This window comes from Pinus tabuliformis, chromosome 7 (genome assembly GCF_031772625.1).
Source record: "Pinus tabuliformis cultivar Carrire ecotype Pingquan chromosome 7, CPIR1, whole genome shotgun sequence".
Taxonomy (NCBI): domain Eukaryota; kingdom Viridiplantae; phylum Streptophyta; class Pinopsida; order Pinales; family Pinaceae; genus Pinus; species Pinus tabuliformis.
The window spans coordinates 1,710,708,216-1,710,731,316 of NC_142293.1; the positions used below are offsets into that span (position 1 = coordinate 1,710,708,216).

General features: G+C 40.3%; 1 protein-coding gene across 4 annotated transcripts in view; it reads left to right on the forward strand.

Annotated features, from left to right (window-relative positions):
- The window catches only part of LOC149255168 (nucleoside hydrolase 3-like), a 369,934-nt gene that overhangs the window by 100,860 nt on the left and 245,973 nt on the right, over positions 1–23,101 (forward strand). For all 4 annotated transcript variants that reach the window (XM_089460372.1, XM_089460371.1, XM_089460374.1 and 1 more), the window contains 2 exons: positions 21,254–21,430; positions 21,621–21,899. In XM_089460372.1, coding sequence (XP_089316498.1) covers positions 21,254–21,430; positions 21,621–21,899 — 456 coding nt within the window. The remainder of the gene's footprint in view (positions 1–21,253; positions 21,431–21,620; positions 21,900–23,101) is intronic.

The window sequence follows — 23,101 nt, forward strand, 5'->3', positions numbered from 1 at the left end:
TCCTATATAAACACATATTTATGCATATATCATAGACATAACATAATTTATATATTATGACAAGACACAGTCATCACTCCCCTGTCATCACAACTCCTAGGCCCAGGCAACCCCCAATCTGGGTGGCTGACCTGTATGTCTTGTACATGATAGCATATGTGCCTCATTCTTTAACCAAGGATCCAGTTTGTAGCTAATATACCTGCTGACATAACCTTCAGTATTTCCTCTTCATAGACATGACATAAACATAAGTATCATAATCTCATGATAATGAAATCATTAATCAACAAGAATTCCCTCTTGCTCAATGGATTCCTCACACAACCAAGAATCTCATTGGATAACTCTATTATGTTGTCCCAATCCTGCCATTCATATATGCCTCAAATTCATGAGTATAATCAATCATTCTTCCACAAGAATGATCCCTAACAAGGCCCTGTCAATCACAATGGCATTTTTATACATTCATTTAATCATGAACATGTCCATAATTATAACACAGTCACATATGTCAAATAAAATCAAGGCTAAGAAGACCTCTTGTATTTATGCTAAACATGCATAAAATCAAAATAGCAGTTTCCAATTTAGCCAAAGGAATTATTTTCCCCAAATTCCTTCCTTTTAGCTTTTCACCTTGTTGTTATTACTAGCACTTTCAATTGTTATTTTATGTTGCCTGTAATACTCAGCAGTCCCTAGCTTATCACCATCCTACGCATTAGTCATAGATTTATTCATTCAGTCGTCAATGATCTCAATGCAAGTTTCCTGAAGGTGTTCTCCTTTGCATTCAATTCAGCATGTTTTGTCCATGCTAAGCAAGCGCTGCCCATTTCTAGCCTTTCTTATTTTTTTTTCACTCATGCTCACTGCAATCCATAGGAGCATCTTTACCATGAAAATCCCAAGAGCGGCCAATCTTCCTTGCTACCCCAAGGTATTCCAAGTTACCCAAGACCATTAAATATCCTTAATGGTTCACTTAACATGGCAATTGAACTTACTATTTCCCTGCCATCACACAAGTCGTGACTCATAATATTTTTTAAAGACAACTTGCTTATCTTGTTACCATGATGGTTCTCTACCAAAGGCATATCAAATCAAACCACATCTTCATTCCTTTACTACATCATAATACGAAAAATGCATTTGTATATACATATGTGTCAGCCATGTAATCTTCAAGGTTTAGAAAACTTCCATGTGTGCCATTCTCATGGCATTCATATTACAGTCCATTTTATTCGCATGGACCCAGCCAGCGAGCCTCGTTGTGTTGTTGCCTTTGCCTATCTTCCACTGCCCTCTATTCATATATAGGGCTTTATCTGGGTTTCATATTTCTATCGAGTCCCACTCAGCTCTCCATTACATTCCACACCCAACACCCACCAAGACCAAACGCAAAGGAAAGAATACAAGAAACGGGGAACAAGATAACTTATAACAGCAACACAAAATCAAAAGCAAAGTAGCATGGCCATGCTCAAGTCAGCAGTCAAGTAGCAATTAAAATATAAATCCAAGCATGAGACACACAAACACATGAAAAATTCAATAAACCACATTCAACTCAATTCCCATGAGTTTTGGTGTCCATTCTGTCCTTCGCCACCATATATAAACATATAAATGTACCAAGTCAAACTGAGTGCTTTCCAGGGGTTTTATGTTAACTTTAAAATTTCAACACTTCTCAAAAGAGTTCATGGGGAAACTTTCAACGCGCACACACACACACACATATATATGTATGTATGTATGTATATCATAGAGCTTGAGGGGGGTACTCCCTCCTCTCTCTCCAGCATGGTACACTGCTAGTTCATGTGCCTGAGGCTTGTGTGAATTGTCCCTCTTCTTCTTTTTGTCTGTTGGGGCAATCCCTTTTCAAGTGCTTCCCTCCACAACAACAACAGATAATCATTTTCCTTTCTTTTTAGTCTTACGAGGCCTCTTTTTGGCCCTATCAGCATGAAATTTGTCAACATCGCAGAGGGTCGAAGTGTTTTGCAACAGCCCTTGTATGCAGGACAAGTTTTGCATCATCATGGTGTTCAACCTTGTTTGTTCCTTTTGCTTTTTGGTAAATCTTCTATTCTCTGCCTTGTAGCTATTGAGCTCGGCCTTCAAACTCTTGAATGTTCCTGCTCTATCAGGGGAGTTTTCCCTTTCTTATTCATGAAGGACCCCACAGTCCATGCCTTTTTCTGCTTGGTGAATCTGAGTCTTTTTATGTGCTATAACACATCCACCAAATTTTTAGCTAAAATAAAATAGATAATTCCACTGTGTCCTTGCCATCCTAATACCAAGCATGTTAACTACAGTTTTCCACACATTCAATTGCAGAACAGTCACATGTCTAGAAATCAGAAATCACATGCACATGTACATCAGCATGCCATCACAAAATTTAGAATTTAGTCTCTTTGCTAAGACCAGCAACATAAATGGAAATCAGCTACTTTACGAAAATCAACATCATTAATTAGAAATCAGTCTCCTTACTGAGACCAGCATAGTTAATTTGAAATCAGCCTCTTTAACAAGGCTGGCAACCACGACATCTGCAATCTAAAAGGGCTAGTTAGAAAACAATCGAAGACATCAACGTCTATCACCTTTTAATTTTCACAATTATACTATTATCATGTATATGCATGCAATACGGTCTACAATTAGCACACAACCAACACTCATGGTGCTACAACCAACACCCACTTCCAATCATCAGAAAACACATTACTCTGTAATAGTCACAAAATCTTTATTCCCACAAAGGTCTAGCACAAAACTTTTTCCCTTGAGCCCATCCAGCCCAAGTATTGAACCTGGATGCTCTATCTTCACCTTGTAACAGACTCTTAATATGCTTATTATACCACCTTAGAGACCAAACTTTACCTCCAGAGGTCAAGTGTTCAACCTTCTACTTTGATACCACTTTGTAACACTGACATCCACCACATAGACCATCTTAAGGGTAGAAGAAGGCATTACTATGATTGACTTGAACCCCATGGTATTGTCCTGGAAATGGGGTCTTAAAATTTCCTTAGTTTTCAAATTCATTGGAACTCAAAACATACATTGCCATCATGTCTGGTTCATCGAGACCTTTCCGGCAATATAATTTTTATCGAAATCCGACTCCCATATTAGAAGATATGGTTGTTCAAAGTCTGGTCATCAGAACCCCTTACCCCATCAGTAGGTACTACCACGTGGCCCTCACGTGGTGCCCACATGACAACCATCCACCCCCCCACGAGATGTCCACGTCATCCCTTAAATGCACGTGGCAATCGCACAACCTCCATGGCATCATTCCACATCTGAACATCTCCTCGGCACCACTAAACCATCCCCTTTTTGTTATGTAGTTAAATCCCTTTGTACACAATCTCGGCCCTTGGCACAATTTATCGACTTACCATGCGTTAACATTTTACAAACATGCCAAGGCAGGACAAACTCTTTCTCACCTTTTGATGGAAGGAGATTCCCATCCATCAACCCATCAATCTCGCCCTCTGCTCATGCTAAGCCTACCACTCTATTGCAGGGTTACCATGAGGTCCAAGACCTCGAGGTCCCAAGACACTCAACTCTTCGTCACCTGCTAGACATGGATTCCATCATTCGGGCCCATCATTCCCGTTCCTCCTCAGCCTTGCCCCTCGCCTTCTTCTCCAAGGTTCGAGGTCTCGAGATGATGTCAGCCTAAGATGACGTCATTGCGTCCATGTGGCTTTCTCTGATTCCGCAACGCATTACTAGTTTTTGGGCCACTTGACCCACCAACCTGAGCTTTTTTCCCTCCACGTGGCATGCTCTCTGAGTGCCACATCACCTTGAATACACGTCAACCTGCCACTGTGCCCTGAGTCCCACTAGGTCCCAGCACTATGTGCGATGTTGCAATTCTCTGTTATAGATTCTCACCCCTTTTTCCTTTAGAAAGAAAAGGGCCACGACACTTCCACTATGGAACCCAGCCTCGGGCCTCCACGTTATCTTTCCCTAGTTCCCCACACCCTTAATGCAACTGCACACTCCTACTCCAGGGTCAAAACAACGACATGGTCAAATTATGTTTCATGATGGGAAAGCCCATCCGTCATCTGTTGTTGGTCCTCGCCTCACCCCTTGCCTCATGTGCATGCAACAATTCCCTTATAATGTCTCTCACTTTAGCCCTCTCTCTTTCCTCGAACTTGCAATACTAAGGCTTACTCACATTCTCCCTGGGCACGAATGGAGTTCACTATATATATTTGTATTTATGCACAACGAAGGAGATCGCCTTTATCGATACTTGGTCATGATCCTTCCTGAGCTTACTCTATATATGTATTAATATATACACAGGTGTCGAGGACTCAAAACTCTCGGTCCTGTAGCCTATCCCTCTAGGGCTTTACTCACATATCTTTAATTATAAGAACGGGGACTCGTCAAGGACTCTCGTCACCTAGCCTTGTAACCTATCTCTCTTGAGCTTGCTTCATATATATATAAGTCATCGGATTCTTCCCTACTCCCCAACGTGTCATGAATCCAGCGTGTCGAACACGATTCACTTCTGACACATGTCTTATTCGTCATTAGTGCGTGTCCAAATTTTAGGATTCATGTCAAGGAGTATAATTCGTACCTAGAGAGAATCGTGCTTTTCAGATACGTGTCTGTTGAAAAGTGACCCGCAAGCTTGATAAAAGCCGAAATTGGGCCGCATTTGTCCATTTGCATTCACTATTTGGGTGCTATGGAACTGTAGAAGCAACCAACAAAGAAAATATGATTGTTTTGGAGGTGATTCAAGCTATAGGTAAGTGGATTTCCCTTCAATTTCTTTTCTAGTTTTGCTACAACAATCTACACGTCCATTTTCTTTATATGCACAACCTTATAGCAGTGCATTTTTTCTTTATTTTTATAGCATTCATGGCTCAATCAAGGGCAACAAGGAAGGGGCAAAAGAAGGGGAAGTATGCCCCCCTCTTTCAGTTTCATCAGGGTCTACTAGTCCAGGGTAGAGACAATGGTGTATGTGCACACCAACCATTGTCATATTTACAGACCGCAGGAGTGGTTGAAGGGACCAAAAAAGATGTGGGATGTGTTTCCTGATGATATGGGTTTGGGCAATAGAGTTGGGTTGGCATTGACCAATTTGGATCTTAATGAACCAGTGTTAGAGCCTATCACTTTTGATAAAGGTGATACCCTTAAGGGGTCATCCTCCACACCAATAGATGTAGAGATTACATTGGTACAGAGGAGGAGGATGCAAAAGAGAGTAGTGGTGGTTTTGATGTTGATGAGCTATAGGCATAGCCTATTGCTTGTTGGCAATAACATGCCTATAGCTTGTTGGCAATAGCCTATGATTCTTCCTTCCTATTCTATGGTTCCAGGTTCTATTGTCTACCTTGTTTTGTATTTGCTAGTTGCCATTGGCATTCTTAGTCTAGTAGTCATGTCGTTGAGACTTCCTACGAGTTGTCTGTACTTTGTTGCATCCTCAAATTCTTTTCTTTCAGTGGATGTGAGCTTTAAGTTTTGTTCCATTGGAGTAGTCAAAGGATTGCACCCAGCCATGCCAAACATGTTCAACATATCTCCAATGTACTTCTTTTGAGAAAGGAATATAAACTTCAAATGTTGAGTTACTTCAATACCAAAATAGTAGTGAACATAGCCCAAACCTGTCATTTCCAAACCTTTCCTCAATTCCTTCTTTATGGATGCAATGTAGCTCTCATTGTTCCCTGTCATCAGAAGATCATCTACATACACCACAAGATATACAACTGTTTTGCCAACTTTCTTGACAAACAAAGTTGCATCATCAAGATCATAATGTTTGAAATTGAGTTTCAGAAGATGCTCAGTCAATTTCTTGTACCAGTTTTGCAGTGCTTGTTTGAGGCCTTACAAGGATTTTACAAGCTTGCATACTTTATGTTCCTCACCCTTCACAACAAATCCTTCTGGTTGGGACATAAAAACATTCTCTTTCAGATCTCCATTCAAGAAAGCAGTTTTTACATTCATTTGATAGACTTTCCAACTGTTCTAAGTTGCCAAGGCAAAGAGTGTCTGAATGGTAGTCCATTTTGTTGTGGGGGCAAAAGTTTCCTCATAATGGACCCCTTCTTTCTGTGCAAAACCTCTTGCCACAAGCCTACCTTTTGCTTGTCAAGCGAGTCATTTGCTTTATTCCCGTTCTTGAAGACCCACTTGCAGCCTATTGGTTTGGTTCCCAATGGAGGATCAACCAGCTTCCAAGTGCCATTCTTTATCAAAGCATCATATTCTTTCTACACAGCTTCTTTCCATTCATAGTTGGAAGCGACTTCTTTAAAGGAAGTTGGTTCGAAGGCTGTAAACAAATTCAGTTCACAATCATAAGAAACATCCATATTAACAGGTGAATCAAAATCATCTATATTACCTACATTCTATCTGGTTGAGATTCTTGTTCCCGTCTTTCCAACCTCATCAAGACGAACACTTTCAAGTGTCTTTGTCAGCGATTTTGGAGGACCTTTATGAGATGGCCCAGGCTACTCAGTTGACTGAGTTGGGATCGAATCAAGATTTAGTCTCCCAATTCTATAAATCACATCACTCAACGTGTCATCAGTGGTTAGAGTTTCATGCAGGGGAGAGAGTGCTTCAGAAGAAGATTCCACGGATTGATCCAGTATGGAAATCCCCCCTTCAAGATGTGGAATCTCATTATCAAAGTCTTATCATTTGCATGTCTAAATCTATCCAAGCGATCAAGTTATCGCTCAACACATTGTCAGTCTTGGAAGATTCAAGAAATATCACATCTTTAGATATTATAAACTTCTTATTAACTTCGTCATAGAGGCAATATGCTTTCGAGGTATTTGAGTACCCCAATAAGATACATTTGTGACTCCTTACACCGAGTTTGTTTCTTTGTTCCTTAGGTATCAAGGCATAACAAGTGGAACCAAAAATCTTGAGATGCCTCACCGAAGAAATGTGGCCATACCATATTTCGTAGGGAGTCTTGTTTTTTATAGCATTAGATGGACACCTATTCTTTATATACACAACACATAGAACTGCATCAGCGTAAAACATCAGTTTAACATTCTTGAAAAACATCATGGAACGTACCATATTTAAGATTGTCATGTTCATTCTTTCAGCCACTCCGTTCTGTTGGGGATTATAGGGCATAGTTGTTTGATGTTTGATCCCATGCTGGTGAAGATAGTTTTCAAATTCATTTGAAGTGTATTCTTTTCCATTATCAGTGCGAATAGAGCCAATATGAGATTGTGTATCATTTTCAATCCATAATATTGAAAGTTCTTGGATGTTTCAAAAGCTTCAGATTTTATCTTCAATAAGTAAACCCAACACATTCTAGTGTAGTCATCAATAAATGTCATATATTTATTACCATTTGCAAAAGGAACAAGCATTAGGCCACACAAATCAAAATGAGTAAGTTCAAGTTTTCTATGTACTCTGGAATGAGAATCATGAAAATACTGTGTGTTGTGCTTTCCTAAGATACACGCATGACATTGCTTAAGTTTCCTTAGAATTGTAGGCAAACTAGTAACACCATTTTTCTTCAATAAACGAAGGCTATAATAGTTCAGTGTCCAAATCTAGCATGACATAAAAGAATTGATGGAAATGTACCTTCATCATAGTGACAACTGTAGAAAAAGTTTTGTGCACGAGCAAAGGTTCCTTGTAGCTTCAGAAGTCTTTCTTCTTCTATCCCAGTCATGACAAGTGAGTGATCTGATGCTTTTCTAACCTCAACTTTGCCATCAGATATGTGAATGGAGTGTCCTTGCTGGCGAATGTCGACCAAAGATAGCAAGCTTGGCCTCAACTCCAAGAGGTATAGAACATCATGTAGAAGAAAGTTTGCAAGACCAAGCAGTTTGAGCCTGATGGTGCCAAGCCATGATGACTTGAGTTTTGACTTATCTACAAAGTATATTGCTTGATCAACAATGTCAGTGAATTCTTCAAAGAAATCTCTCCTGAAAGTCATGTGGCAAGTTGCTCCTGAATCAAGCAACTAATCATCTTTCCATGAAGCAAGTGAGGCGTTGAATAAGTCTTCAGTTACTCCAATGTTCTAATGTGCCACAACATAATGAGCAGACTCAGGTGCTTTTCCTTTCCCTTTGTCAAGTGTTTTACCTTTTCCTTCATTTCTTTCTTGCTCAATTCTGTCCCAAGGCAGCTTACATGTGGAAGCATCATGTCCATGTCTATTGCATCGTATGCAGTGAAGATCAGACCTTTCTCCTTGGAAATGTTTGCCCCCCACCTCTAAAATTCTTCCTTCCTCTTCCTTTTTGGCCACCTCTTCCTCTAGAAGAATCTTGTGCATAATTCTTCTCTTTTTGTGCAAGGCACACAGTGTCTTCAAAAGACTGAGGAGTTGTCTTTTTCCCAAAATCCTTCTCTCTTTCAACAAACTTCTTCTCAAGGGAGTCAAAGGTAATCTCTTTAAGGTTGCCACTTGCTTGCAATGACTCAAGATAATGTGAATAGGTGGGATATAGTGCCTTGACATAAGCTATGAGAGGAATATCTATCTCAACACCAATGGCTTTTATGTCATGCATAATGGATCTTACTTCTGATGCTAAGGCAAGAGGGTCATCATTTTTCAATTCAAGATTGAACAACTTAATCATCAATTGAACAACTTCAAGTTCAGAGTGTGAGTCATACAATTCCTTCAACTTCTTTAAGGCTTCAAAGGCATTTGAAAATGGAGAAATATGGCGACTCACCTCTTCATTTACTAACGTTGCAATCAAGGCATAGGCCTTGTTGTTCTTGTTTTCCCAAATGGCAAGCTCCTTGTTTGAAGTGGGATTTTCCGGTGCATTGTCTCCTTCTCCTTCACAAATTCCCTTCCACAACTCATTGAAAATAAGGGTGTGTTTTATTTTTCGGGACCACTCATGATAGTTCTCTTTTCCAGAAAGAACTACACCCACAATGGATATGAGTGAATGCATCATCAAAAAGGCTATCTGCTTTCGATTCAAAATCACAACCTTACTTGATGTCTTCTATTTAAATGACATACCTTCACTCTTCATTATGCATCTAAATAGTCATAATATGTCACACCATATAAATGTGAGGCCACACCATAATCACACCATATAATAGTCACACCACCATATAATGGATTATATACATGTGCTACTCATTAAATCCACTCATACTGTCAGGCCAGGCAGTAACTCCAATAGGCAGTAAAACTGATTCAATTCATTCCATTAGGTATGTTATTGTTATATACAAAAGGGTGTGACTGCTCAGTTCATCTCTTGATGACTGTTCACATTCCTAATTTAATTATTTACATAAATTCACCCAATCGTGAGGATTAGGTGTCAACATTCCCCCCCTTAATCTGAAGGGATGTTGGTGAGTCCAAGCATCGTTCTGAATCTTTCAAGCTTTTCTCTTCCAAGCGCTTTGGTGAAGATGTCTACAATTTGCTCATTTGTGAAACAATGACGGAGATGGATTGTTTTGGCCTCAACATGATGTCGGATCGGATGATATTTAGTATTGATGTGCTTTGTTCGATCATGGAACTTTGGGTTCTTGGCCAACTTTATTGCAGAGGTGTTGTCAATCATGAGTGGAGTTGATTGTACTTGTTTTACCTGCAAATCTTCAAAAATTTTCCTGAGCCACACAATTTCTTTTGTTGCTTCAGCTGCTGCCACGTATTCTGCTTCTGTTGTGGAATCTGCTGGAACTAATTGTTTGCGTGATCTCCAGGAGACAACTCCTGATCCAAGACTCATAGCATATCCTGAAGTAGATACCCCAGTTTCTTTGTCTCCATCGAAGTTTGAATCAGAGTATCCGATCAAACTGAAGTCATCCACCTGTGTGTACTTGATTCCAAAGTCTTGAGTTCCCTTCAAGTACTTTAGAACTCTTTTTGCAGCAGACCAATGTCCCTCACAAGGCTTTTGCATAAACCTGGAGAGGATTCCAACAGCAAATGAAATGTCTAGTTTGGTAGTGGTTAGGTAGTTGAGACTTCCTACAAGCTGTCTATACTTTGTTGCATCCTCAAATTCCTTTCCTTCAATAGATGTGAGCTTTAAGTTTTGTTCCATTGGAGTAGTAAGAGGATTGCACTCTGTCATGCCAAACCTATTCAACAAATCTCCAATGTATTTCTTTTGAGAAAGAAATATGGACTTTGGATGTTGGGTTACTTCAAGAGGGTCCTAGTTGAGCTGGGTCTTGTAGATCTCATGGGCCTTAGCCTCTCCTCCAAATTTCAAGGCTAGAGCACATCCGATGCTACCAAAAATCAACAAATTAGATGGGCCTCAATGCGTGTTAAAATTGACAACTAGGGCCAAACTCCATGTGGATCATCTTATTTATGGCAATTGATATTTTTCTTGGATTCCTCTCTCCGAGAGGTGTAGGATTGATCTAAAGATCATCCGATTCCGACATGTATTTATGAGATATGAATTTATTTGTGTTATTTGACAAATTGTCAAAGTTGGCCAGCGACCAAATAACCCCCAGCTCAACCTCAACATATCATTATAAATAGAAGAGACCTCAAGTCATTTGAGACACACACATCTCTCATGATCTCTCTCCCCTTGTTTGGGTTTGGTGGAAAGAGAGGTCAAGAGGGAGACCTTGGATCTAGTCGCAGTCCTTGAGTGAAGCCCTAACCGTTGTCATAATGAAGTCTAATTGCAGTTGAAGGAGAGCCCTAGCAATAGTCTTCTGAGGAGGTTTGGCCGCAGAGCCCTAGCAATAGTCTTCTGAGGAGGTTTGGCCGCAGTTAAAAGGAGACCTATTAGCTGTCAAGAGAAGCTTCAATACACAGTCTAAAGAAGCCCTAATCTGTTGTCTAAAGGAAGCCCTAATCTGCTGACTAAAGGAGGCCCTAACTGCAATTAAGAGAGGCCTAATCCACAGCAAGGAGAAGGCCTAATACGCAGTCAAGGAGACACCTAAGACATAGTCAAGAGAGAGACCTAAGACGAAGTCAAGAGAGGCCTAAAGCCACAATCAATGGAGGCCTAATACACAACTAAGGAAAGACTCTAACCACAGCAAAAGAAGACTTAGCAGCAGATATGAGGAGCCATAATACGCAGCCATTAACTGACCCTAAGTCGTAACAAAAGGAGCCCTAACGCAGCAAGAATAGTTATGTTCACAACGTGAAAGAAGGTTGTTCCTAGGCATGGGTTAAGGTATTGCTTAGGCATCGTTTGTTGACTGCATGAGGTTGTTTTCTTCTTATAGGAGGGCCGAGTTAGAGGAGCTTAAGATCAAATATGTTGGGGTATTGTTGGAGGGACAAGGAATAAAGATTATGCTGCCTGGAAGCTACAGGGAGACTGTGTTATAGGCTGCAGGCCATAACACCACAATCTAGGATTGCGTAGGAGAGTTTGAGGGCTTATATATGCCCAAATCAATAGCATAACCAAAGAGTTGTCCTGTGAGGTAATTCCGCAGAGATTAAAGGTTGTTTTGATGACTGTTGGAGGACTATTACAATAGTGTTTGGTGCCCAAACCATTCATCATGATGACAACAACAAAACTATTATTGATTGTGTCCTATTTCATGAAGCAGTGACAGCTAGTTCAGCAAGAAGACATCAGTGTTTTGGGTCAAGGTTTGACCATGATTGGCTCAGTTTCCTGAACATCCTGTTGGTACCATATGAATGATCTTCAGAGGAAGATTCTGTCCTTTTTGACCAACATTGACTTCTCTGGTGAAGACTTTCCTACTACTGTCATAAAATCTCAGATTTGTATATTTGTACTATCTCTATCTCTCTGTTGAACTATTGAAGACTAAAGAAGATTTGATCAAGGGTTTCTACACATTGGGGTTTGTCCCTGGCTGGTGCCACATCTTGTGTCCTCTTGTCTTGGCCTGTCTTCTACTGTTTATGTTTATGTTCTATCTGCATTTTACTATCATGCTGATGTGATTGCTAAACTGGATATTGATATTGGGAAAATAAGGAAAATTGAAGTAAATTGCTCTCAAGCATAGAACATACCTAAAAGTAACATGGTATTAGAGGAAAGGTGAAGACAAAGCCCAAGAAAGAGTGAAAGAGCAATCACCGAAGACAGTTGGACAAGGTCAAGGCTCAATGGGTTCCTCATCCCACTTCTCGACTGAAGACAAGCTCCATGAAAAGTCTGATTATCATGGATAGAAGATGTGTCTTGATCTGACATTGGAAGAACAAAGTGTTGGATTATGTGAAGGGTAAAATCCCTTAGCCTCCATCAAGTGCATCGGCTGCTACAAAGAGCAAGTACAACAAGGTTGAAGCAAAGCGAAGAAGATTATCAGAGATTTCTATTGACAAGCATCTGGTGGCCTATATCTCTGATTTGAATACCTCCAAGGAGATCTACAACAGATTGTTAAGCATGTTCAAGGTTAGTGATGTGAATCATGTTTTGTTCCTCAAAATTACACTGAAGGATATTAAGAAGGGCAAAGAGGAGGATATTCAATCCTACTTCCTAAAAATCACTGAGATCAAGAACGAGCTTCTATTGATTGGAGAAATCATATTTGACAGGGAACTTACTATCACTACTCTTGGAGGGCTCCCACCCGAGTGGTATATATATTTAGAACCATTATTCTCAATACTGATCAAATTCTAGGATTTGAAGAATTGATGTCAAGATGCATTCAGGAAGAAACAAGAATAGTGGAGCAAGAAATGCCATCTAATAGAGGCAACCCTACTACCTTCTCCGCTCATGCCAAAAGGAGAAACAATGCAGGGTCTAAAGGTCATTTCAATGGAAAGCCCGGATCAAAGGGTGGAAGGAAAGGCAGATGCTTTACTTGCAATAAGTTTGGCCACTATGCAAGGGAGTGTCTAAATAGAAGGGACACATCACATGATGATGATCACAATCATTCCAGGGGCAACTTCAACAACAATGATCGAAGGAATGACAGGGACAATGGCAAAGTAAAAAGGAATGTGGGACATCAAGGAAATGGTCGACCCTCCAAGAAAACAAGGAACTCTACGTATGAAGAATCAAATGTTGTTTATGATAAGCAAAAGGAGTATTATCTTATATCAGCCCTCTCCACTACCTCTCCTCAGGACGCTTGGGAAATTGGCTTATTGATAGTGGTGCTTCAAGGAACTTCATTGAATACAAGGAAGCGCTCTCTAATCTGATAGAGAAGGAAACAAACTTGGAGATTATTCTTAGAGACGATGCCACCTATCCTATAAAGGGTATAGGGAATCTTACCCTTCAATTGAATCAGGGTAACGCGATTCATTTACAAGAAGTTCTATACCTGATCTCAGGAAGAACTCGCTGTCCATTTCGACAATGGAAGACGAAGGCTACAAGGTGGCATTCATCGATGGAAAGGTGGCATTCATCGATGGAAAGGGACGTGTTTGGAAAAGGAATTTTAAATATGATTTTACTCTTGGGTTCAGGGTTGGCACTTTGTATCAAGTTGCAGGAAGTCCATTGGGGACCATGTCTTGTGACACATCTCTACAATCGAACTATGGCACCGGAGGTTTGTCCATCTTCAGAGATAAATGGTGACAGGGATGCTCGAGTTCAAAGGAGAGCATGAAGGTATACATTTGGGATGTACCAAGGAAAAACTTACAAGTAATAGCAAGACCACAGATGTGGAACAACCCGAGGGATTTGACGTTCATAACTAGGAATCTCATATATGCAGTTTGAAGAAAGGTCTCTATGGTTTGAAGCAAGCACCCCAGGCTTGGTATGAGAGGATTGATAGCAATATGATGAAGCTGAGGTTCACTAGGAGTGAAGTCGATCTAAACCTTTACTTTAAGGTTGAATATGATAGACCTCTCATACTAGCGCTTTATGTGGACGACCTCTTTCTGACAGGTGTAGACCCTCTCATTTACAAACGTAAGAGGGAGTTGTATTCCGAATTTGGAATGGTGGACTGCAACCCTGTGACTACCCCGATGGAGCTTAACTTTAAGAAGTTTTGTGGTAGTGCTGTCGGACCTGAATTGGGAAATGCCTCTGAGTTTCGTCAACTCATAGTAGCATTGATGTTCTTGGTGAACTCTCGTCCAGATATATGTTTTGTAGTTAGCATGTCGAGCCAATATATGGCTGAGTCTCATCACACACATTGGATTGGTGCTAAGAATCTTCTGAGGTATCTTAGGGGCACAATCACTCATGTACTGAGATACACTACCGAAGATGAGGGACTACATGGTTATTCTGATGCTGATTGGGCAGGGAGTGTGAGGGATCGCAAGAGCACTTCTAGGTGTTGTTTCTCTTTGGGTTTTGCCTCGATATCCTGGATGAGCAGGAAACAAAAGTCGGTTTCTTTGAGCACCGCTGAGGCTGATACATAGCTGCAAGTGTGGCCTCATGTAAAGCTATATGGTTGGGAAGCTTTTTCAGTGAGTTGTTTAGACACGTGCTGGATACCACCATGATCCTCTGTGACAACCATAGTGGGATCCGATTATCAAATAATCTTGTGTTTCATGATCACTCCAAGCATATAGACATTAGGTACCACTTTATCTGGGATATGGTACAGCGAGGAGCAATAAGGCTCCATCACATTGGAACTGATGGGTAAGTCGTCGACATTCTGACGAAGCCCCCGGGGAAGGTCAGATTCTTGACTTTCCAAGAACGACTAGGAGTCGTGGAGAGACCCTCTCCTAAGGGTTCTGTATGATATGGACATTGAGCTTTGGGAGCTCCGAGGGGCATGGGGTACTTCATGGAGCAATGAGCAACCATAGGGTGAGTGGTTCAACCTTCCCCTAGTGGTTTTCTATGTAGCTAGGATGAGTGGTTCATCATTCTCTTGTTGAGGCACAATCATAGGGCGAGTGGTTTAGCCTTCCCCTAGTGATTTGTTGTGTACAAGGTGAGTGGTTCAGCCTTCCCCGGGGATACCCCATGGCAACATGTAGGCAAGATGAGTGATTCATCCTTCTCTTGCAAAGACATCCTATCGATGCAGTCTCAGACTCATGGGAAGTACCTCTCATCTGGCCAATGAGTAGGGAAATGAGGATAGGGACCATAGTACTACCGATAGATGCATTGTGTACTATTGTACTCCCTATGCTAGGATGATATTGATCTGGGATCAATTGGAACTGGCTTCGGGTCAGTAAGAGTAGTATGAGACACTCTCTCTATTTGGAATTGATTTCGGATTAGTAAGAGTCGTATGAAACACTCTCTTTTATCTAGGACTGACTTCGGGTCAGTAGAGAATGGTATGATACATTCTTGATCACTTCTTCTTCTTCATAGTTCAGTAGAATAGAGCAGAGTAGTGCAGAGTAGTGCATTGATGGCAGAGATAGTACCAATTGACAGAGGGATTGGTAGATGGAGTTCTCCCTAGCTTAGAGGGAGTGTTAAAATTGGCAAAGGGCCAAACTCCATGTGGGTCATCTTATTTATGGTAGCAAATATTTTTCTTGGATTCCTCTCTCCGAGAGGTGTAGGATTGATCTAAAGATCATCCGATTCCGACATGTATTTACGGAGATATGAATTTATTTGTATTATTTGACAAATTGTCAAGGTTGGCAAGCAACCAAATGACCCTAGCTCAACCTCAATGTTGCATTATAAATAAAAGAGACCTCAAGTCATTTGAGGCACACACATCTCTCATGATCTCTCTCCACTCGTTTGGTTTTGGTGGAAAGAGAGGTCAAGAGGGAGACCTTGAATCTAGCCACTGTCATAATGAAGTCTAGCCGCAGTTGAAGGAGAGCCCTAACAGCAGTCTTGTGAGGAGGTTTGGCCATTGTTAAAAGGAGACCTATTAGCGGTCAAGAGGAGATTTAATACGTAGTCTAAAGAAGCCCTAATCTGCTGTCTAAAGGAGGCCCTAATCTTCTAACTAAAGGAGGCCCTAACTGCAATTAAGAGAGGCCTAATCCACGACAAGGAGAAGGCCTAATACGCAGTCAAGGGAGACACCTAAGGCACAGTCAAGAGAGAGACCTAAGATGCAATCAAGAGAGGCCTAAAGCCGCAGTCACTGGAGGCCTAATACGCAGCTAAGGAAAGACCCTAAACCACAATAAAAGAAGACTTAGCAGCAGATCGAGTAGCCATAATACGTAGCCATTAACTGACCGTTGTCTAAAAGAGGCCCTAATCTGTTGACTAAAGGAGGCCCTAACTGCAGTTAAGAGAGGCCTAATCCACAGCAAGGAGAAGGCCTAATACGTAGTCAAGGGAGACACCTAAGATGCAGTCAAGAGAGAGACCTAAGATTTAGTCAAGAGAGGCCTAAAGCCGCAGTGAATGGAGGGCTAATACACAGCTAACGAAAGACTCTAAGCCACAGCAAAAGAAGACTTAGCAGCAGATCTGAGTAGCCATAATATGCAGCCATTGACTGATCGTTGTGTAAAGGAGGCCCTAATCCATTGACTAAAGGAGGCCCTAACTACAGTTAAGAGAGGCTTAATCCATAGCAAGAAGAAGGCCTAATGTGCAGTCAAGGGAGACACATAAGACGCAGTCAAGAGAGAGACCTAAGACGCAGTGAAGAGAGGCCTAAAGCCGCAGTCAATGGAGGCCCAATATGCAGCTATGGAAAGACTCCAAGCCACAACAAAAGAAAACTTAGCAGCAGATCTGAGTAGCCATAATACACGGCCATTGACTGACCCGAAGCCGCAACAAAAGGAGCCCTAACGCAGCAAGAATAATTTTGTTGACAACGTAAATGAAGGTTGTTCCTAGGCATGGGTTAAGGTATTGTTTAGGCATCATTTTGTTAGTGCGTGAGGTTGTTTTCTTCTTGTAAGAGGGCCGAGTTAGAGGAGCTTAAGATCAGATCTATGGGGGTATCGTTGCAGGGGCAAGGAATAAAGATTATGCTTCCTGGAAGCTACAGGAAGATTGTGTGTTAGGCCGTAGGCCATAACACCACAATCTAGGATCGCGTAGGAGAGTTTGAGGGCTTATATATGCCCAAATCAACATGATAACCAAAGAGTTGTCCTGTGAGGTAATTCCGCAGAGATTAAAGGTTGTTTTATGACTGTTGGAGGACTGTTACAATAGTGCTTGGTGCCCTAACCAATCATCATGATGACAACAACAAAACTATTTTTTACTATGTCTTATTTCATGAAGCAGTGACAACTAGTGCAACAAGAAGACATCAAAGTTCTAGGAGATGTTTTGGGTCAAACCATGATTGGCTTAGCTTCTTGAACATCCTGATTCTCGTTGGTACCATATGAATGATCTTTAGAGGAAGATTCTGTCATGTTTGACCAGCATTGACTTCTCTGGTCAAGACTTTCCTACTACTGTCATAAAATCTCAGATTTATATATTTGTACTATCTCTATCATTCTGTTGAACTATTGAAGACTAAAGAAGATTTGATCAAGGGTTTCCCCACATTGGGGTTTGTCCCTGGCTGGTGCCATATCTTGTGTCCTCTTGTCTTGGCTTGTCTTCTACTGTTTATGTTTATGTTTTATCTGCATTTTACTATCATGCTGATGTGATTGCTAAACTGGATATTGATATTGGGGTAATAAGGAAAATTGAAGTAAATTGCCCTCAAGCATAAAACATACCTAAAATTAACAGTGCGCCAAGAGAGAGACTTCCCAGCAGTGGCATATGGTCAAGGCACGAGTTGGCAGACGCAGGTTTGGGATTCGCCCGACCTTCTACAGAGGGAGATGCATGGCACATTTTGGGCAAGACATTTCGACGTGTCATGGGATCATGTACAGTGGGTGGTGGACCTTTCTCACAGGCAGATGTTTAGACTCCATGCAGTATTGGGGTGAGCCGTCAAGAGACACGATAGAAGATCTCACGGTGTGGTATGGCAGGCGCAGGGCAGTTTTGCGTGCACCAGATTGATTCATGATATGTAGAGTCTATATAGTGATTGCATATAGGGACCAAAGACATGCAACAAGCGAATTCCAGTAGTTGTCAGGACTATGTCGCAGCAAATCTGGTTATGGGATCTAGGGATCTAGTTGGCTAATAGGTCACTCCATTTTGTCATGAGTAGAATCATGGTAGAGAATGATCTAGTTCACTTGGGTTTGACACATGGGGTATCGCTAAGACCTCCATTGTATGGCAAGGCATATTTTTCCTCTTGTTGCTCAGGATCGGGATTATCAGTAGATGGGTAGACGTTGACAATGTGGAGATGCCTAGGTAGGATCAATTGGGCCTTCCCAGATATTTCACCATCAAGTTCCAAGAGAGGAGGATACAATATGCACACGATGGGCAGTCTATCATAGTCAGAGTGGCTCAACAAAGCATGGTAGCACCCTTTTGAGACTAGCATGGGATTGGGACTTGGCAATTCAGCTACCCTTAGGGATGAGTTGGTCTCCACATGGGAAGATCATTCAGATCTTCCATAGGGTTTTAGTGATTTGTTGATGACATGGGGGACTTCATCAATATGGCACGATGTTCAGCAGGAGGAGATCAAGGGGAGCACATGCGGGCGAGGGTTCATCTCCACAGGGATTGGACTGCATCTTCAGGGGTCTACTCATAAAGTGCACAAGATCAATTACTTAGGAGGGCAGCATCTCGAGGATCTTCTTAGAATTTCACATTGTTGAGGAACTCTACTTATTGACAATATGCAGAGGGCTTTTGGTGACTTTATCTTGTGGGACGAGTGGAGCAAAGGAGGCTTCACATGGATCAAGATGGTTTGGGACCGTGGTGTCATAAGATTTATTCAGGTGGTGGTGGCGTCGCAACAATGAGCGGTTTAGTGGCGCAGTTGGGACCCTAGCATTAGCTAAGCCAACTTGTGGAGCAGCAACCTACAGATATTGCTCAAGGACAAGCAATTTTTGGTGATGAGGACTGTAATGTTCCCAATTTTTGTGAATGCATTAATCATTGAGTTTTGCCAATTTTTGGTAATATTAAATAAAAGGGGAAAGTATTATTTTTATGGGAGAAAGGCGGAAATTATTATTTTAATGGAGAATGGCGGCGAAATAATATTTTATTGGAGAAGGAAGACAAATTATTATTTTAAAGGAAAATGGTGGCAAATTATTATTTTATTTAAAATGGCGGCAAAAAGTCTCATAGTAGAAAATGGCCCCCACCAATATCCAATGCGCGACCACATATTACTTAAACCTAGTCTGTTGTCGTGCAAGGAAGTGAACCCTGCCACCAAGACGAAACCGTGCATCCCTAGGCACGGATTTCGAGAGCTGAGTTCAGAGAATATTTTGAGAATATTCCTTGGGAATATTTAGATTCTTTAGAGCCTCAAAATTCACTAGAGAAGAAATAGGCCAAGTTTATACTCATTTTACTCTGTTTTCCGCAAGGAACATAGTGGTGTAGTCAATTTCGTCATCTGCACAGACGAACTTCAGTCAACCGTCGAGAGAGAATCTTTGAGATTCCCAGGGGCCAGATTTTGACCAAACCTGAACAAGGTCGATGTTATAGTCATTTTTCACGATTTTTGGCCAGGAATCCAACCATGCAGCCTGTTTCTTCAGCAAAGGTTTATATATTTAAGCCATCCCTGGAAGTGGAAGTATAAGGTGTCATTTTGTAATTGCGTGTAATTTGATTTCCTTGTCAATTAACGAAAGAAGCCTCCCCACATTGAGCACAGCCCGAAGACGTAGCCCACACTGGGTGAACTCCTTTATCAAGCTGTTTTTGTGCTTTTGATCTCATTGTTGCTTTTGAATTCCGCTTTTTTATATGTTTATGTCACTTGGTTAAATGCTCTTTTAAATGCAATTCTGTATTCATCTTTGAAGTAAAAGATCTGGATCACTGTAGCAGCTTGTTCCAGTGTGTTTGAGAGGAGTATCAGTCCTGTAGCAGCTGCAGCTGCTAATTAAGGGGCCGCATTATGTAGTTTGATTTCCCTATTAGTTTGGGCAATTTCCAGGTGCTGTCCTTCCTTTTTCCAAGTGAAATCAGTGAGAACTTCTCTAATAAAATCAGATTCTGCTCCATGTTCATTGGTTAAATTATGTCATATCAGTCCATTGTTTAGCTCCTTAGTCAATGGTATTTCTCTTTATATTCTGGCACTGAATATATTTAATCGAAAGGCAAAATTTATTATGGTATGGTGCTTATTAAATGGCATATCTATATGGCTGAGTTTATATGTGAATATATCAGTTGCTGGTAGGGAATTGGCTTCACCATATGCATGCCATTTTATGATTGCTTTCAGTGCGAATAACAAACTACACCTACAGCAGTATGTTTGTGATGTGTTTGACAAAATCTCACACTGAAAGGGAGCATTAAAACTCAAAATTTATTGGCCATTTAGGATATTTTCCTATTGGGAATATTATAATAGCCTGACTGCTGATCGATCCCATGTAAAGCCTGATTACTAATAGATATTATTTAAGAGTATAAGAAGTATAACTAATTGGACACACAAGCCTCACATAACTGTGATAATATGAAGGCCAACAGTTAACAACCACCATCAGTAACTGTGAATGAGCACAGGACTTAGTGGAGGATATTCATGGTAGTAGAATCACTTGTGGTATTGGTACGTTATATATTAGTTCTCTGGGAGATCTATCCTCTATAGGAAATGGTGGAGCATGTGATTTGTTTTGAGAAAGTACCATCTACCCCTTTATCTGGACAGCTGGTGTCTTCTTACCCTCAAGATCAAATTGTGTAGGTCCATAATTGAACTCTGCAAAAACATTTCACATGTCAGCAAACTCTACCTTAGCTAAGAAGTTTGTGGTTATTGTTTCTCCCCAAATAGCTCACAATCACCCCAATCATGTTGTAAACTTGATAGTGCTACTTACCAAGTGAGATCTATCTCATGTTCATCATTCTTCTGCATTCATATTTTGTATTTAAATTTAGGCGAATAGGCCAAATATGCAGTTTGCATGGAAACTTTCGCATCCAGAAACCCAGCCCCTTAGGAGAGTTATTTTAATTTATATTCCAAATGAATCAATATCTTGGCGAATTTGGCCTTTGTAATTACATAGGTCTCATGACTCTGAATGTGCTTTTCTGGGAATCATAGTATAGATTAATTATGAATTAAAATTTGACTGTTTTCCTGCATTATTTATTTTCAGGTTTTCCATTCAGGGTTGCCAATCACACTCGTTCCACTGGATGCTACAAACACAATACTTATAGATGAAGAGTTTTTTGCAGCATTTCAGGACAACCAACGTACATATGAGGCACAATACATCTTTGAATCTTTGAAAATGGTCCGCGATACCTGGTTCGATAATCAGTTTTACACGGTATGAATGGAAGGAATATGATACGGAAATAACATTCAACTGATGTTGTCTTCTACAGTTTTGTTCATATATTTGAGAACTTTCTACCTAGGATGGTTTGAAGATATCTTCTATATTGTTGTCAGATATATCCATCTTAAAGTTATCCATTTCTTCTTAATTAACTTTAAAACATTCAAAATTATTGCAGAGCTACTTCATGTGGGATTCTTTTACCTCAGGTGTCACCATTTCAAGTACCCTTAACGGACATGCCAATACAGATAACGAATTTGCTGAACTGCAGTACAGAAACATCACTGTAGTTACTTCAAACAAGCTGTCTGGAATTAAAGATCGTCCCAATTCCTTCTTCAATGGCAGAACTGAACCCAAATCTCATCTCAGAAATGGAGTACACAATGGTCATGTTCAGACAGGTCTTCCAGACCCATTTTGTTATGTTCCAAACGGAAAGGGAAAATGCCAGGCAGGTTCTGATTTCGAACACTAAAAAATTTCTGGTCTGTTGCTCTTGTGCATCTTCCCCTAACATTTCAATTGTACGTGAATGCCATGGATGCATGTAAATTTTTAAATCATTAAGGAATTCAATTAAAATGAACAGATAAACTTTTACCAAACCTAAATATTAAAATTCAGATCTAATATTAAATGAAATCAATGATCACCTAATCCATGAAACATGTACAATGCCTAAAGGGCTGAATTGGAAAAAATCTAAACATTGAGAATGAGGGTACATTTATAGACACTGACCAAGCGAAAGGATATTTATATTTATAGAGTTTTGTTAATGGTGTTTTTTTGCTTACATGGATGACATTGTACCGATAAAATCAGCATAGATCTATCTTAAATATGGATCTAACATGAGTCAAGAGGGATCCAATTTCTTCATGTGCAATTTTTTTTATAAACCGACATTATTTAAATATTTTGTACAGTTATTTAATTTTTTTTAATTTTTATTTGGGCCAAAATTAACAAAATTTCAACTTTGATGACGGACGGACAGAGTTACACATCATATCGGGCTGTAGAATGAGCCTCGGCTCAATTACTCTAAATCCATAGTTTACGTTTCTAGATCATCAAAGGCACAGTTAGGAATGCACCACTTTCCCAAATACAAAAAGTCAGCCTGACTGTGCTACTTATATTACGAGCTCAAATGATTAAAAAAAAAAAAAATCTAACAAACAAATCCATACAGATTTTGAAGGCTCTACAAAGAGTCAGCCTGACTGCGCTACTTATATTACGAGCTCGAATGACAAAAAAAAAAAAATCTAAACAAATTTATACAGATTTTGAAGGCTCTACTTGAGAAACAACATAGACAGCAACTCATATAAACTTTGAAGGCTGTACTTGAGAAAAAACATAGACAGCAACTAGAGCTGTAAGTCTCACGACGAGCTTCATGGATTATCACGTTATAAGAATGTATTTTAAACGCACTATAGACACTTTAACATATCTACATGGTACATAACAGGTTCAAATGGTTTCAAAGTCAATATTTACATATTCAGAGAGATCAAGAGGCTGATTACACTCCATTTTGGGGAAAAACAAAACTGTGAACACCGTTCTTTCCCTGATAAAATTGAAACGCATATTCCAAATGGTTTCAAAGTTAATATTCACGTATTTAAAAAGGTCAAT